We start from the raw sequence: 17,942 nt of genomic DNA on the forward strand, positions 1-17,942 counted from the left end.
ACAGCAAGCGCCGGAAAGCAGTCACGGTGAAAACTCTCCCCACACAAGGGGAGGTAAAGGTCTGATCGACTGAAGGGAGGGAGAAAGCCAGCATTCAGCCATTGGAAATCAATTACTTGATAAATATGAAATGCCGATTTATGGAAGACACTTGCTAAGTCAGGGTATACAAGGAAATACGAAGTATCTCCCTGCCCAGAGGTACGTGGCAGACACAGAAAGATGCCAACACCACCGGCTGGGTGAGTTTCTAACCCTTCCAGATGGAAGGGTTGAGGGTAAATCGTTGAACTTTTTCTCTAAATTCTGCTTGGTATGGAGGTAATTATACAGGAAGAGGATGTAGTGACTTCTTATTTCTATCCTGAGTTTGCTGCTAGCTTCTGACGGGGGGGGGCGGAGCAGCTACGTAGCATTTGCCCACTGTACGTGCCACAGTGGCCTTAAAATGTTACCGCTATGTGTGGTTGGACGCAGTGGCTCACGCCTGGAATCCCAGCCTTTTAGGAGGTCGAGACCAGTGGATCATTTGCAGTCAGGAGTTTGAGACCAGCCTGGCCATCATGAAAAAAACCCATCTCTACTAAAAATACAAAACAAAGAAAAATGAACCAGGCATGGTGGCACATGCCTGTCATCCCAGCTACTCTGGAGGCTGAAGTGGGAGGATCACTTGAGCCTGTGAGGTGGAGGTTGCAGTGAGCCAAGATAGTGCCACTGCACTCCAGCCTGTGCAACAGAACCAGACTCCATCTCAAAAAAAAAAAAAAGTTAATGCTACTCATCCAATAAAAAGGGGTTCAGAGAGGGTAAGCCACATGCCCAAGGCCACACAGCAAGAAATGGCAGAACTGAAGTTTAAACCCAGGGCTCTCTAATGGCTGGACCACATCCTTCCCACTAGACCACAGAGGGGAACTGCCATTTTTATCTCTTTATGCAAATTGTTTTGTTTGTTTGTTTGACTTTTTGTTTGATTAGAATTCTTGCAATCCTTTTCCCTACACCCCCTGCCCTTTTTGGAGGGAACAATGTCACTTCATGCCAACAAGCGCAACTTACAATATGTTAACCTCCTGAGTTCAGGAGTCATGGCTTCCTTATTTGTAGGAGCCCTGCCCATGAAACCCCGGCCACCCAACTCTCTAAATCTACAACAGAAGGCATCCTCAGAGCCTGCTCATTTTAACAAAGGCACTCAAGCCTAGCCCTCAGAAACCACCCCACTTCTTTTTCTTCTGCTGCCTGGAAATCTGCCCACTGAACCTGATACATGAGAAAATGCAGTGTTGACCTCAAGGCTTGAACACCTCGGGTTAAAATAAGGAAGTCCAAGACCTAAATAAAACCCAGATCTGGCAGGGCATGGTGGCTCACACCTGTAGTCCCAGCATTTTGGGAAGCTGAGGCTTGAGACCAGGAGTTCAAGACCAGCCTGGACAATGTAGTGAGAGCCCCATCTTTAAAAACTAAAAATTTTTTAAAGTAGCCCAGTGTAGTGGTGTACACCTGTAGTCCCAGCTTCTGGGGAGGCTTCAGGTGGGAGTATCACTTGGCCCCAGGAGGTCAAGGCTGCAGTGAGCTCTGATTGCACCACTGCATTCCAGCCTGGGTGCAAAGTAAGACATTGACACACACACACACACACACACACACACACACGTGGTTGGTTGGTTGGTTGGTTGTTTTGAGATGGAGTTTTTCTCTTGTTGCCCAGGCTGGAGTAAAATGATGTGATCTCGACTCACTGCAACCCTACCTCCCGGGTTCAAGCGACTCTCCTGCCTCAGCTTCACTAGTAGCTGGATTACAGGTGCACACCACCATGCCTGGCTAATTTTTTGTATTTTTAGTAGAAACAGTGTTTCACCATGTTGGCCAGGCTGGTCTCAAACTCCTGACCTCACGTGATCCACCCACCTTGGCTTCCCAAAGTGCTGGGATTACAGGTGTGAGCCACCATGCCAGGCCAAAAAAATGCTGCTTACAGAACCCTCAGGTTGACCAGACCTGAAGGACTTTCTAGAAGGAAGAGCTGGGAGCCCCATGAAGCTCCAGGGAAAGACACACAGACCCCTCCTCGGGCTCCTCTGCTGTGGTTGAAGTGACTTTCCCTGACTGCACATCATGGTGGAGCCTGGGACGAGAATGAGGGTTAGAAAGCTGGAGGCAGAAGCCTCCCCCACCACATCCCCGTCACCATGGAAGAAAACCTGAAATCTGTATTTTTTTTAAAAAATGCTAACCTTCTAGCTGATGGGAAAAGTTGGCAGAGTTACTTTCAAACACTTGGAAATGTGTTTCCAAGCCTGGCTGCATTTTTCCGTTTGCAGGGTATTTCATAAAATAGATGGCCCCACAACTAGAAATGCATTTTAAATTGATCACTGCATCAATTCTCAGTGTATTTCCAGTGTGTCTTATAAATGCAGAAGGCAGCAACAGGTGCCTGGTGTGTGTCCTGCTGCCTGCTGACTCCTCAAAGGAAGCTTGCGATGCAGCCGGGGCCAGCTCTGGGCCCTGGATATAACTTCATTTGAGCTGCAGGTGGTGACCCGAGTGATCACGCTGCATTCCCTGGGTAAATCACTGTGCTATAGCTCTGATTTGCATTCTTTGAGCTAATGCCTGACTTTAAAATACAGGCCAGACTGGGGTGGGATCCAGGCTTCCTTCTTTCCTTCTATCTCCTTCTCATTGCTCCTCAGCACCAGTCTTTCTGGCTGCTTCTTTCCTCTTCCAGTGAGTCTGGGGTCTCTTTTGAACACCTTTCCTCCAAGTTTCTGTTTCTCTGCCTCTTTTTCTTGGCTCTGAACCTCCCATATTTGTCATGTGTGGTGTATTCTTACCTGTCATTTTTTTGTTCCCTGAATCTTGTCATAGTCAAAGTTTCTTCTTATCTTTTGCCTTCTGCATTTAGGAATGGTTTTTGAATTAAATGAGTGAGTCAGTGAGTGAGTGACCAAATGAATGAATGAATAAATGAATTAGTGAATGAATGAGTGAATGAGCAGATGAGTGAGTGAATGAATGAGTGGATGAGTGAGTGATTGAGTGAATGAAAGAGTGAGTGAGTGGATGAGTAAGTATATGCATGAGTGAGTGGATGAGTGACTGAGGGAGTGAATGAGTGGATGGATGAGTGAGTGAATAGATGAATGAATGAGTGGATGCATGAGTGAGTGAATGAATGAGTGAGTGAACAAGTGAATGTGCAAGCGAGTGGACATGTGGATGAATGAATGGGTGAATTAGTGAGTGCATGGGTGAATGGGTGAGTGGATGAGTAAATGAATGAGTGAGTGGATGAGTGAGTGAATGGGTGCATGAGTGAGTAAGTGAATAAGTGAATGAATGAGTGGGAGTGAAAGTGTGAGTAAATGAATGAGTGAATGTGTGAGTGAAGGCATGAGTGAGTGAATGAGTGAGTGAATAAGTGAATGAGTGAGTGAGTGAGTGGATAAGTGAGTGAGTGAATGATGTATGAGCAATTGGATGTGTGAGTGGATAATAAGTGGGTGAATGAGTAAGTGCATGGGTGAGTGAGTGAGTGGATGAGTGAGTGAAAGAGTGAGAGGATGAGTGAGTGAATGGGCGAGTGAGTAAATGAGTGAGTGAGTGAATAAATGAATGAGTGAATGAATGAGTGAGTGGGCATGAATTCACGAGTGAGTGAATATGCGAGTGAGTGGGGCCCCCCTCCCCGCAGTCTCTCTAGAATATCCTCATTACTACGCTTTTCAGACTTTCCCTGGGGTTGACATCCAAAGGCATCCGGCCTGGCCTGGCCTAACCCTGTCGCAGGCTCCCTGGGGATTCTAGTGCCAGCGAGTGAGATGAGAAGAAGATAATAATGAAGATTTAAGGTCTGACTGTGGCTCCCACAGAGTCTTCCACCTCTGGTTCTTGGTCGTTCTCAGAGCGGGACTCATTTGATGATAACTGGTGACCTTTTCTACAAAACTCAAGGGCCCATCTCTTTCACTGAGAAGATTCTCGGGGCCGCTGGGCCCACCCCACACAGTCACGTGTCAGCCCCAAGGGCTCCCCAGGGGCAGGATTCTGCTTGCTAATGTCCAGGTCTCCCGCAGTGCCTGTCCTGTGTCTGATTTTGCGCCTTCCAAACTGTCTCTTAAATTCCCAAAACCAAAGAGTAACACAATTTCCTCCCACCTCTCTTCTTCCCAAATTTAATGTATGCACAAAAACACACACTCTGTACCCCACCTTGCAGTTGCTTTTGTGTCAAATCTCCAGGCTAGACGCTGGAAGGAGACTTGTTTATTCAGTCACTCTACAAAGGAGGGCCAGGCACTGTGCTGGAAGGCGCCGATGCGTACATGTGAGGCCTCTTCCGAGGAATTCACAGCAGGTTGTAGGAACAAGCAACGGCAAAGAGAGTAAGAAGCACAAACCGGGCCCAGCAGGCTGCCTCATGCCGGAAACCCCAGCACTTTGGGAGGCCAAGGCAGAAGGATCCCTTGAAGCCAGGAGTTCAAGGCCAGCCTGGGCAACACAGCGAGACTCCCATCTCTTAGTGGCATGCACTTGTAACACCAGCGCTCTGGGAGGCTGTGGTGGAATGATCACTTGAGTCCAGGAGTTGGAGGCTACAGTGAGCTATGATCACGCCACTGCACTCCAGCCTGGATGACACAGCAAGACCCCATCTGTAAAAAAATTAAAAATTTTCAAAAGAAGTAGTACAAAAGTTTGGCCTGTGCCCAGCATGGCACACAGGTGGCACGAAGGGAGGGTCCTCACTCTGCTGGAGCAGTCAGACGAAACTGCAGAGCGGCCATCCTGGGCCCATCACAGCACTTAAGCTCACTACGTTCTTCTTGGTGGACTGATATTGAATGTAATTCTGTGACGAGGGAGTGTTTTTGTTTTTTTGTTTGTTTTTGAGATGGAGTCTTGCTCTGTTACCAGGCTGGAGTGCAGTGGCACGATCTCAGCTCACTGCAACCTCTGCCTCTCAGGTTCAAGCTATGTCCCCTGCCTCAGCCTCCTGAGTAATTGGGACTACAGGTGCATGCCACCACGTCTGGCTAATTTTTTGTATTTTAGTAGAGATGGGATTTCACCATGTTGGCCAGGATGGTCTCAATCTCCTGACCTTGTGATTCGCCTGCCTCAGCCTCCCAAAATGCTGGGATTACAGGAGTGAGCCACCACGCCTGGCCAACAGAATGTTTTTATCACAAAACATCACAGCACTCAATTTAGCAAATATTTATTAAAAACTCACCCCATGCCAGATAGTGTGGCCCTAACAAGTCACGACGCTGACATACAGAACCCAAAGAGGGACAATGGACACCTCAAGTTGCTTCCAACCCAGACAATGAAATGACAGCCAAGACGCTGAAGTACACAACAGTGAAAAAAATTCCATCCAGTGCACAGATGAAGCCAAGGGCCCATCTTTGAAAGCACAGAGACGTCTTGAATTGGAATCAGCTGGTCTTCTCAATTGCTTGTCAGTCTCCTGTGGGGAAGGCAGATTTGCTGACCAGGCTTCGAAGGCAACAGCAGGAAAGAAGAGTATTTCCTTATCAAGGTCAGGGTATCCCCCTAGCCAGTCCTGTAGTAAGTCTGACTTGACAGGCATCCGCGAGGGTGACCTCACTCTGGGATTTGGGTCTGACTGAGTGGGTCCCGTCATGGCTCCTGGTGGCCATCAGAGCTGTCAATCAGCCCCGTGCACAGACCTGAAATCCAGATGGGGCCAATGCTCATAAAAAGTGGACGTGATGAATTGATGCACATTTCAGAACCATTTGAATCTGTCACTTCTAATTGGGCTTTTATCAAAAGCTTTTCTGCAGTGGTGTTAGAAAAAAGGGGACCCAGGAAGCAGTGTCCTCTGGTAATACAAGGGTTGCGTGCCCTTCCACACTTCACTGTCTTGGTACAAATCTGAAGCCACTGCAGAATAAGCGTGGATTTATTCCGGGGGACTGATGTTGGGTGGTGCTCTTGGTCCCTGGGTTCAGGAAACACCAGCCCCTCCTAACTTCCTACTGCTGCTCTTGCCTTTCCTAAAAGGTATCAGACTGAGACTTTTTTAAATTTTTTTTGAGATGGAGTCTTGCTCTGTCACCCAGGCTGGAGTGCAGTGGCGCTGTCTCAGTTCAGTGCAACCCCCACCTCCCAGGTTCAAGCAATTCTCCTGCCTCAGCCTCTTGAGTAGCTGGGATTACAGGTGTGCACCACCACGCCTGGCTAATTTTTTGGCATTTTTAGTAGAGACAGGGTTTCACCATGTTGGTCAGGCTGGTCTCGAACTCCTGACCTCATGATCTACCTGCCTCAGCCTCCCAAAGTGCTGGGATTACAGGCGTGCGCCACCATGCCTGGCAAGCATAGACATTTATATCTTCAGGAGCCACTGACCTGTTGCTTGCGTCAGCTAAAAATGATATTGCCTCTTGGGGAGTTTCAGGTATGAATATTAGAGGCAGGCTGGTACCCGAAGGGATGCTTGGAGTGGCGGGCAGTGCTGTGGACCAAGGGGCTAGGCCTTGCTGGGGACAGTGGCCAGGAAGCTCAGTTGTGATGAGATGTGGGGAGGAGATTGGGTGCATATGAAAGAGTGAGAGTTGATGCGAGGAGAAACGCAGCCCAGGGGACAAGGCATAGGCTGGAGAAGTGACGCCATTGACTGCACAGTGAGGAGCATGCTGGGGATTTGAAGTGGGGCACAGCAGGCAGGTGAGATAAATCGTCCTGCCTACACGCCAAAAGCCTGGAATGGCTAAACCAATAGATGAGGGTGTCGTCCATGAGTTACAGTTTCCTGGGCGATCCTTATCTTCTTGTGGTACTGCTCACCCCTCAGAGCCGCGCCACTTGTTTCTGTCCACTGCAGCACTTTAGACATGGGTAGTATTAAATGCGTAGTCCTTATTGACCACTTGCCAACTCTGGTTTTGTCTCTGGGAGAAAGGAATGGGAAGGAATAGATCGATAAGAGAGTTTCTGTGATTTCAGGGCCCAGGGGTCTGTGGCCATAACCAATAGGACTTAGAAAGTGTGGGTTGTATGTGGTACTTGTCTCTGTTAGGACTGTTTCCAGCTGCAAATAATAGAAATAGAATCAGATTTCTTACGTACTAGGGATTTTACTCTTCTCATGGACCAAGAACTCAAAGGTTAGCTGTCCAGGGCTGCCATCAATGACCTAGGTTCTTGTAGCATCCTAGTGAGTCATCCTTAGAGTATGGCCCTGTCTTCACAGTCACAAAATAGCTGCTATCCCTCCAGGCATCACACCCACATTCCAGGTGGGAAGAGAAGGACAAATAAAAGATTATTCTCCTCTGAATCTGCCTCCTTTTAAAGAGCCTTCCTAGATGTCTCATCCAGAAACTTCCACCTACATCTCATTGGCCAGAGTGGTGTCATGTAGCCACCTAGCTGTAAGGGATGCTGGAAATACAGGTTTTTGAATGGACACAGTAATGCCCCCAAACAAAACTGGTGATCTGTCAATAAGTAAGAGAGAATGGGGGGGCTGGCAGCTGGCAGTGTCTGCCACTCTACTGTGAATTTAAAATGGTAATTGTTACTTTCAAAATATGTATCAGTGAAGCTCTGCTGATTGCTCTACACATGTTAATTGATGGGAAATATTATCTCACAATTTCAGTTGAACGAGCTGAGAGATACAGAGGTTAAAAAGTTAACTGGGATACCAGGCAGTAGTCTTGCAGGAGGAATTTTCTATCTGCTTCTGCAAGTGCCCTCTTTGTAGGAATGAAGGGGATGGGGCAGATGGTATATGAAGGGACGGTTCTGGCTCTTCTCCATCAAGCTTTCATTTCAGGGCTGTAAACACTGAGGATGACTGGAGTCTGGGCATGTATTCATGTCTCCTTAGTCCTTTCTCATGTGCGGTAGATCATCCTTTTAAATCATCTCTTTCCCTTTTTTTGCTAGAAGCCCTTTCAATTAAGTGGAGGTTTCATTGGAATAATTAAACCCTGCATTGCAAGCCGTTCACTCCAATCATGCAGACAAATCAATTAACCAGAGATGCATTTATCTAACTGTTTATCACCTCCTGGTCCCAGAGCTTTTGCACTGGGACAGCTCTTGGAAAAAAGAGGGGTCTATCCCCCAAAAACAACTCATTTCCAGAGGGCTCCCTGGGTTTGAAGCAATGGAAACCTTAATGTTTATTTTATTCAAGATTTGATATTTATTTGTATTTATCCGCTTAACAAATATATATATTGAACACCTACTAAGAGTGTTAGCTGCATCCTAAGTTCTACTAGGGATACAGAGATGAGATAGACATGTGGCTAGTTGCTGGAACTCTCTGTGAGTGCCTCAGTTTCCTCTTCTATAAAATGAGGAGTGTAGGAGTATCTACCTCATAGAGTTGTTTTGTATATTAAATGAGATAATCCACATGGAGCATTTAGCAAGATATCTGGCAAATAGCTACTCCATATGCCTTTTCAGAGGCAGCTATTCAAGTATACATTCCAGCAAAATGAGGGCTTAAATTAATAAAGAGGCTGGGCACAGCAGCTCACATCTGTAATCCCAGCACTTTGGGAGGCTACAGCGGGAAGCTCACTTGAGGCCAGGAGTTTGAGACCAGGCTGAGTAACATAGTGAGACCCTGTCTCTACACACACACACACACACACACACACACACACACACACACACACGGTAATAAAGAGGAAGATTTGAAGCTCAAGAAGCAGGGAATATAATTGGTTCCATTAGATGCTATGCTTATCAAACATTAGCTGGGATGACTGCTAGTTTAATTAAGATCAGACAATGTTGAGTTCAGGGAGCTGAGTAGGAATCTCTGCTCTTCCACTTATTGGCCGTGAGTTCTCACCCCATTATTGAACTCTCTGATTCTACCTTCTCATCCATAAAATGGGAGTAATAAAACCCACCTAACTGAGCTTCTGCGAAGATTAATCAAGGTGATGTCTGTGAAGAGGCAGGTACACAGTCAGCAGTTTCAGTTTAGGAAGCGGTGAGCTGACTCACAAGCATTGCAAAGGATGGAACATAGCGTGTATGCAAAGACTGAAGATAACTATTTTGTTCTTCATACTGAAATGCATTATCCATATTTCCAATGACTGACATGTGTTTTTTAAATGTTTTATTTTTTAATCAAAGTAATACATGAGTCATGCAGAGGAGCAAAATACCTTGCCAGGCATGTAATTCCAGCACTTTGGGAGGTCAAGTCAGGTAGATCACTTGAGTCAGGAATTCAAGACCAGCCTGGGCAACATGACAAAAGTCCATCTCTATTATATTTTTTAATTAAAAAATTAAAAATAAGAAAGCAAAATGGGCTTGTAAGGAAAACATTAGTCCCCAACCCAGCCAACATCATCCCCTATCCTGATCCCCAGATGACAATCACTTTAAACTCTTCTTCAGGCCAGATGCAGTGGCTCATGCCTATAATCCCAGCACTTTGGGAAGCCCAGGCGGGTGGATGGATCACTTAAGGTCGGGAGTTTAAGGCCAGCCTGGCCAATATGGTGAAACCCCATCTCTACTGAAAATACAGAAATTAACCACACATGGCACATATGTAATTTCAGCTACTCGGGAGGCTAAGGCAGGAGAATTGCTTGAACCTGGGAGGTAGAGGTTGCAGTGAGCTGAAATCATGCCCCTGCACTTCAGCCTGGGCAATAGAATGAGTGAGACTCCATCTCAAAAAAAGAAAAAAAAAAGCCAGGCACGGTGGCTCACACCTGTAATCCCAGCACTTTGGGAGGCCAGGGTGGGCAGATCACGAGATCAGGAGTTCAAGACCAGCCTGGCCAACATAGTGAAACCCCATCTCTACTAAAAATACAAAAATTAGCTGGGCATGGTTGCAGGAGCCTATAATCCCAGCTACTTGGGAAGCTGAGGCATAAGAATCGTTTGAACCTGGGAGGCAGAGGTTGCAGTGAGCCAAGATTGTGCCACTGCACTCTAGCCTGGGCAACAGTGCGAGACTGTCTAAAAAAAAAAAAAATAGTAAGTGTTGTTTTCTTCTATTATTTCTTCTGTTGTTTACCCACTAGGCCTAAATAATGTTTGCCTTGCTATTTGTTGATACATTAGTTTTAAGACATCATTGATTCACATATTGTTAGGTAGATGAGAATTTAGCTCTTTTTTACTAATAACCCATTCAAAGCACTTCCCCTTCCTCTATTCTCTCATTACATTAGGTCACAATCTGTTGTGTTGACTCATCTGTGGTGGTTATATTATTATAACTAGGTAAATATTGTTAACATTAAGGCAAGTTGTGTGCTGTGATTTTCTTTCTTGTCTGTGCTTTTGTTTTTTCCTGGAGTTAATATTGCCTCTATTTTTTTTCTTTGCACTTGTTCAGGATTTCTTTTAAATGTACCTATTCTTCATTTTCTCCCATCTGACTCTCAGATCTGTTATTTGCCTAACAATGTGATTTCCTAAATTATCAAATATATCAGAAAATTATTCTGTTTTTGCCCTGGCAACCTCTCACTTGTGGACCCTCCATAATCTTGCTGCAATCTTGGCCAATTGCTCCTGGCCACTTTGCCTTCATCCTGGGACTTTTCTTGCTGCTTCCCCAAGTAGATTCCTTGCTTTGCGAGCTCCATACCCTCCTCTTTATTGCTTACTCCCTCATTTTGCTGGATCATATCCCCTAGTAGCTTTCAATGAAAAGGTGCATAGGAGACAAATATTCAGAGTTCTTGCTTTTCTGAAAATAATTTTATTCTATTTTCACACATAAAAATTTGGGTGGATATAGGATCCTAGGTAAAAAAGTATTTTCCATCAAAAATGTGAAGGCACTGCTTCATTTTCTCCCAGCTTCCAGTTGTTGTTTGAGAAGTTTGGTGCCACATATGCTTCCATTCGTCTTCACATGGCCTGAGGTTTTCTCTCTGGAAGTTTGTAGAGTTTTTTTCTTATTCCCTGGTGGCCAGAGTTTTTGAAACAATGTGCAATGAGAAGGTTCTTTTCCACTGATTGTACAAATATTCAGAGGGCCAATTAAGTCAGAAGTGTTATGTTCTTACATTCAGAGAATTCTCTAATATTAGTTTCTCTGATAATTTCATCCCTCGCTTTATATTCTATCCCCAGAAGATATATAACAAGAAGACACAGTCTTTGTAATCTCTTTTTAGGATTTCTATTTATTGGATATTAGACCTTCTAAATTGATCTCGTTCCCTCCCTTCTTTTCTTTCTTCTCTTTAACTTTTTATTTAACTTCACGGGAAATTTCCTCAAGTTTACCTTCCAAGACTTCTATTGATTTTAAATTTCTGCTGTCTTTTTTTCAATTGCCAAGAATTTCTTGTTCTTTGATTGTTCCTCTTCTTAGCACCCTACCTTTGCTTTATGGATGCAATGCTTCATTTCATCTCTCAATGATTCTTAATTATCAGTTTATATTTTGGGGATTTCTTTTGAGAAAGGGTCTCACTCTGTTGCTCGGGCTGGAGTGCAGTAGTGCAAACATGGCTCACTGCAGCCTCCATCTCCTGGGCTCAAGCAGTCCACCTGCCTCAGCCTCCTGTGTAGCCAGGACTACAGGTGTACATCACCATGCCCAGCTAGTTTTTTTATTTTTTGGAGAGACAGTGTCTGGCTATGTTGCCCAAACTGGCCTCAAATCCCTGGGCTCAAGCAATCTTCCCACCTTGGCCTTCTTGGTTTTTTCTTTGGAAGCTTCTAGGGTCTTTTCTTATTCCCTGGTGGTCAGAATTTTTGCAACAATGTGCACTGAAAAGGCTCTTTTCCAGTGATTGTACTAATCATCAAAGGGCTGATTAAGTCTAAAGTCTCATGTTCTTACATTCAGAGAATTCTCTAATATTATTTCTCTGATAATTTCTGGGATTCCCAGAGTACTGGGATTATAGGTGTGAGCCACGGCACCAGGCCAGGTTATGTTTTTAAAATTTTTCTCTTATTCTATTCATTGTCTGCTTCTAGTAGGTTCCTTGTGTCCATGTGACCCTTTTGATCTCTGCCTTTCATGTGGAGACTTTCCTCAACCATCAATTGATCCTTGGCTCTCTATTTATTCTTAAGTGAGGGGCAACAAAAACCAGCATTTTCCAGCTCGGTGCGGTGGCCCAGCCCTTTGGGAGGCTGAGGCAGGCAGATCACGAGGTCATGAGTTCAAGACCAGCCTAGTCAAATGGTGAAACCCCATCTCTATTAAAAATACAAAAATTAGCCAAGCATGGTGTTGCATGCCTGTAATATCAGCTACTCAGGAGGCTGAGGCAGGAGATTCACTTGAACCTAGGAGGCAGAGGTTGCAGAGAGCCGAGATCACACCACTGCACTCCAGCCTGGGCAACAAGAGCAAGACTCCATCTCAAGGAAAAAAAAAAAAAAAGGCCAGGCTCAGTGGCTAACATCTGTAATCCCAGCACTTTGGGAGGCCGAGGCAGATGGATCATGAGGTCAGGAGATCGAGACCATCCTGGCTAACATGGTGAAACCTTGTCTCTGCTAAAATACAAAAAACTAGCCAGGCATGGTGGCATGCACCTGTGGTCCCAGCTACTTGAGAGGCTGAGGGAGGGGAATCACTTGAACCCAGGGGACGGAGGTTGCAGTGAGCCAAGATCATGCCACTGCACTCCAGCCTGCGCAACAGAGCAAGGCTCCACCTCCAAAAAAAAGAAAAAAAAAGGAAAACTAGCATTTTGTTTGTCAAAATGGGCATTGTGGGGTGAATGGGCATTGATTGTGCTTGGAAAACACCAACACGAGGCGTCTACAGTGCACTAAGCAATTGATTCCTCTTTTGAGAAGCAATAGTTGTTCTTTTTAACCTTGAGCCAATGTCTGCCAACTTAGAGCGCAGTTTTCACTCTGTCTTAAGCTCGTATGTTAAATGACATTTCAGGGAGCTTTTGCACATATACTTTCTACTTACAGTCCTTTAAAAAGGTAAACTTGAAAAAGATGCTATATAGTAGCGATCAAGGGGAAGTCAGAGAACCTTGGGTCCAAATCCTACCTTTATACTAGTTATGTGAACTTCAACCTCCTCTTTAACCTTTTTTTTTTTTTTTTTTTTGAGACAGGATCTCCCTCTGTCACCCAGGTTGGAGTGCAGTGGTACAATCTTGGCTTAGCCTTGACCTCCCAAGCTTAAGTGATCCTCCTGCCTCAGTCTCCCAAGTAGCTGGGACCACAGGCATGTGCTACCACACTGCTACTTTTCTGTATTTTTTATGAAGACAGAGTTTCACCGTGTTGCCCAGGCTGGTCTTGAACCCCTGAGCTCAAGTGATCCGCCCGCCTCAACCTCCCAAAATGCTGGCATTACAGGCATGAGCCACCACGCCCGGCCCTCTCTAAGCTTATGTTTTCTTGGTTGTAAGGTGGTGGTGGTGATGATGATGATGATGATGATGATATCACCTACCTCAAAGAGTTCTGAAGGTTCATCACTGGTGCCTAACAAAGTGTCTGGCACACAGCGGATAGTCTGTAAGCAGGAGGGTTGCTGTTTGGTCAGTTGCATGTTATACCTATGAGCCAGTCTTGCAAGTGGTCAAGAAATTGACTTTTAATCCTAGAAATCTTCCCTGACCTGAGGACCAAGTTCCCAAATGCGGTCCTCAAAATTCTAAGGGCAGAAATAGCCCAGCCTCAGTATTGGTTTTCTTGTGCCTCAGTTTTCCCAACCCATTGACATAGTGAGTGGAGGGTGGAGTAGAAGAACAAGAGTAGTTGTCCAAGCCTGTTTCTCCTTTCTTGTAATGAAAATCTTTCTTTTCTTTCTCTTGGAGACAGAGTCTTGCTCTGTCATCCAGGCTGGAGTGCAGTGGCGCAATCATAGTTCACCGCAGCCTCAACCTCCTGGGCTCAAGCCATCCTCCCACCTCAGCCTCTTGAGTAGCTGAAACTACAGGTATATGCTACCAGGCCCAGATAATTTTTTTTATTATTTTTTGTACGTTGCCCCAAGCTGGTCTTGAACTCCTGGTCTCAAGTGATCCTCCCATCTCAGCTTCTCAAAGTGCTGGGATTACAGGCATGAGCCACCATGCCTGGCCACAATTAAAACCTTCCTTACTATTTTTTCTTTTTTTTGGAGTCGGAGTCTTGCTCTGTCGCCAGGCTGGAGTGCAGTGGTGCAATCTCAGCTCACTGCAACCTCCGCCTCCTGGGTTCAAGCGATTCTTCCGCCTCAGCCTCCCAAGTAGCTGGGACCATAGGCGCGTGCCACCACGCCCAGCTAATTTTTGTATTTTTAGTAAAGACAGGGTTTCACCATGTTGGCCAGGATGGTCTCGATCTCTTGACCTTGTGATCCGCCCACCTCGGCCTCCCAGAGTGCTGGGATTACAGACGTGAGCCCCTGTGCCCGGCCCCTTACATTATTTTTTTAAAGCCTTTTTTTTTCTGATGATAGACACATTCTCTTTTTTAAAAAATGCAGATGGTATAATTTCCCTTTGTGTTTGCTGACTAGCCTGTGGACGGCTCTGCCGCCTTTGCAGAGGCCCTTGGCTCTGTGATTCCCCTCCCTACCCAGCTCCAGCCCACGGCCCTGTCCCAGCCACAAAGCAGAGAGCCCATGAGAAGACCAAGGAGATGGTGTCCTCTGGAGATGCCTCCCTGGGGCTGAGGGCGTCTGACAGTTCACTCCAGCCCCAGCCAATGCCCAACAGGAACAGCTCCTGGCAGCCCCGGGAGACCTCATGTCACCTGTGATTAGTCTTCAAAGCTAAAACCAAGCAAGCCCCCGATTAAACATCAGTGTTCCAGGGTCCCTGTCACTCCTGAATGGAGCCGTCCTAGAGCAGCAGCCTGAGGCCCCCCCACCAGGTTCCAAGCATCTTTGGGGATGGGTGTAAGGCTCCTTCCACCATACCAGGGTTTAAACCCCACCTTTCCCTCTTACCATGATTGTGCCACCTCACTGCAGCCTGGGCAACAGAGTGAAATCCTGGTCTCCTTTCTCCTGAAGGAGAACTGAGCCTCCCCAAAAAATGCAAACCCTTAGCTGGACTCCTGGATGGCTGAGCAGGGCATTAGCGGTGGCCTTGTCAGTTACTATAAGGAACACCGCCCTTGGGAAATTACAGCGTGTATAGGCTATGGCGTGTTCCTGCCCAAACCCATGGCAGGCTGGAGGCTAAAGACATAATTCATAGTGAAGGAAACTCTTTGGGGTTTGGGAATGGGGTTTACTGCTTTTGACCTAATGAATTAGCAGCTGATTAGGGCAGTTCCAGTCCGCAGAGGTTTCCATCAAAGCCTTTTCCATCAAAGATCTTCCACACTGACCACGAGCAAGCCCAAGGCTGCCATCTTCTCTCCTCCCCACCATCCCCAGGGGTCTCAGGACCTGTGTCAGTGGCTTCCCAGGCTGTCTGCTGCACTGGGTGGAATAGAAGCCCTTCTCCCTCTCCAGGCCCCTGGTGTGGTCCACTCTGCCAGTGTCATCTAGGGTGACATGCCCCTCAGGACTTCGTGGCCTTTTCTTCCAAAGCAGAGCATCCCTTTGATCCCAGAACGATTCCCTTTCTCTCCAACCTCTGCCTCCTGCTCCAAGGCATATTATCTTTTCCTTTTCAGGTTCCAGGCATTGCAAGTCCAGATGCAACGGGAGCCTGGCTCGAGGGAAGACAAGATCCGGCTGGAAGGCGTAAAAGTCACATCCCAATGACAGGATAGCAACCCCTGTTGTGAGCACTCCTCCATGCCAGGTACTTGGCATCTGTTACCCCTCTGTACTTCTCTATATATTATGTAGAGACAGGGTCTTGTTCTATCACCTGGGCTGGAGGGCAGTGATGTGATCATAACTCACTGCAGCCTCCACCTCCTTGGCTCAAGTGATCCTCCCACTTTAGCCTCACAAGTAGCTGGGACCACAGGCATATACAACCACATCTGGTGAATTTTTAATTTTTTTGTAGAGATAGGTTGTTGCTATGTTGCCCAGACTGGTCTCAAACTCCTGGGCTCAAGTAGTCCCCCTGCCTCCACCGCCCAAAGCCCTGAGATTACAGGCATGAGACACTGTACCTGGCCATTCCTTTATATTGGGAAAAAAGCAAATGAGGGTGACCTGAGACTTGGCAGAGGGGCGAGGGTGGTGGGGGGAGGGAAGAGCAAGAATCAGACTGACAACAGTTAGAGCTTGGGAGATAATCAGAGAAAATGCTGGCGGGCCGGGGATGCAGTTGTGATAAGATTGTGGGACTGGCAGAAGACAAACCTCACAGGGCCTGAAGATCAAGATCAAGATGTTGAACAGGGGCCAGGCATGGTGGCTCACACCTGTCAATTCCAACATTTTGGGAGACCAAGGCGGGCGGATCATCTGAGGTCGGGAGTTTGAGACCAGCCTGGCCAGCATGGCGAAACCCCGTCTCTACAAAAACTACAAAAATTAGCCAGGCGTGGTGGTGGGCATCTGTAACCCCATCTACTCAGGAGGCTGAGGCAGGAGAATCTCTTGAACTCAGAAGGCAGAGGCTGCAGTGAGCCGAGATCATGCCACTGCACTCCAGCCTGTGCAAAAGAGCAAGACTGTCTCAAAATATATATATATATATATTGACCATGGCTTGGTATGGTGGTCATGCCTGTAATCCCAACACTTTGGGAGTCCAAGGTGAGAAGATCACTCGAGCCCAGGAGTTTGAGACCAGCCTGGGCAACATAGCAAGACCCCATCTCTATAAAAATAACTTTTAAAATATTAGTTGGGCATGGTGGTGTGTGCCTGTGGTCCCAGCTATTCAGTAGGCAGAGGCAGGCAGGACTGCTTGAGCTCGGGAGGCAGAGGCTGCAGTAAGCTGAGATCAGGCCACTGCATTCCAGCCTGGGCAACAGAGCAAGGCTCTATCTCAAAAAAACAAAAAAAGATTGGAACTTTATGATAACAGCAAGAGGAAGCCACACTAGAGGCCTTGAATGAGTGAGTAGGGACATGAGGCCAGCAGCTCTCATGGAACTCATCCTCGGGTGGGTCATCTCCTGGTCCTTTGCTTCCCAGGAAAGGTGAGCAACATAGCACTCCTGTGGAGCCTGGCCTAGGGGCCTGGCACTTGCTTTTCAGCTGTTTGCAAAGAGACTGGTGTGGCCTAGGGCCTGCCTCACACTGGAAGTCAAACCCTGCCAAAAGCTGGGTCCAGGTTGAGACAAGCTCCAGGTAAGACAGGTAGGGAGGGACCATCCAATCTGCAAGCCTGTTAAAAGTTCAGAGCCTCGAGGTCTCCAGGCGCATCTCTGAGAAAAATGCTTTCAAAGAAACTGCCTAGAGCTTGCCACCGCAACTGGGTTCAACCCCAGTGATAGGGCTGGGTCAGGCTGAGTTATAGGGAAGTGTTAGAAGGGAAAATACATTTCAAATCGCGTCTGAGACTTTTTTTTCTTTTGAGGCTAGCTACACTCTCTGTAGATTTTTTCCATGAATTATTTCATATATATAAATACATATATATAATGTGTATCTGTGAGACAGAGAACAATGAAACAGACACTCATGTCCTCAGTTGAAACATAATTCCCTGTATCACCAGTGTCCCCAGGGGACCTTCCGAGGTCATATCTGTCTGGCTGCCCCTCCCCAGGAGAAGCTACCAATCTGATCTTTATCAGTTCCTTGCTTCTTAGTATAGTTTTGCTGTATATTCTTAACAGTAGAGTTTCATTTCCTATGTTTTAAAAAAAAATTTTTTTTGAGACAGGGTTTTACTCTGTCTCCCAGGCTGGAATGCAGTGGTATGATCATAGCTCCCTGCAGTCTTGACCTCCTGGTCTTAAGCAATCCTTCCACCTCAACCTTCTGGGTATCAAGGACTACAAGCATGCAACCCCACACCCAGCTAAGTTTTTATTTTTTGTAGAGATGGGGTCTCGCTATATTGCCCAGGCTGGCCTCAAACTCCCAGTTTCCC

General features: G+C 46.5%; 1 protein-coding gene across 3 annotated transcripts in view; it reads left to right on the plus strand.

The window, feature by feature from the left end:
• Positions 1 to 17,942, plus strand: part of CARD11 (caspase recruitment domain family member 11) — a 142,540-nt gene that overhangs the window by 74,805 nt on the left and 49,793 nt on the right. For all 3 annotated transcript variants that reach the window (XM_012455591.3, XM_021675979.2, XM_012455592.3), the window contains exon 2: positions 15,610 to 15,740. In XM_012455591.3, coding sequence (XP_012311014.1) covers positions 15,734 to 15,740 — 7 coding nt within the window. In that variant the 5' untranslated portion in view covers positions 15,610 to 15,733. The remainder of the gene's footprint in view (positions 1 to 15,609; positions 15,741 to 17,942) is intronic.

Source organism: Aotus nancymaae, unplaced genomic scaffold (genome assembly GCF_030222135.1).
Source record: "Aotus nancymaae isolate 86718 unplaced genomic scaffold, 86718_ANA_hifiasm-v0.15.2.pri h1tg000015l_0, whole genome shotgun sequence".
In the NCBI taxonomy this organism is placed as follows: domain Eukaryota; kingdom Metazoa; phylum Chordata; class Mammalia; order Primates; family Aotidae; genus Aotus; species Aotus nancymaae.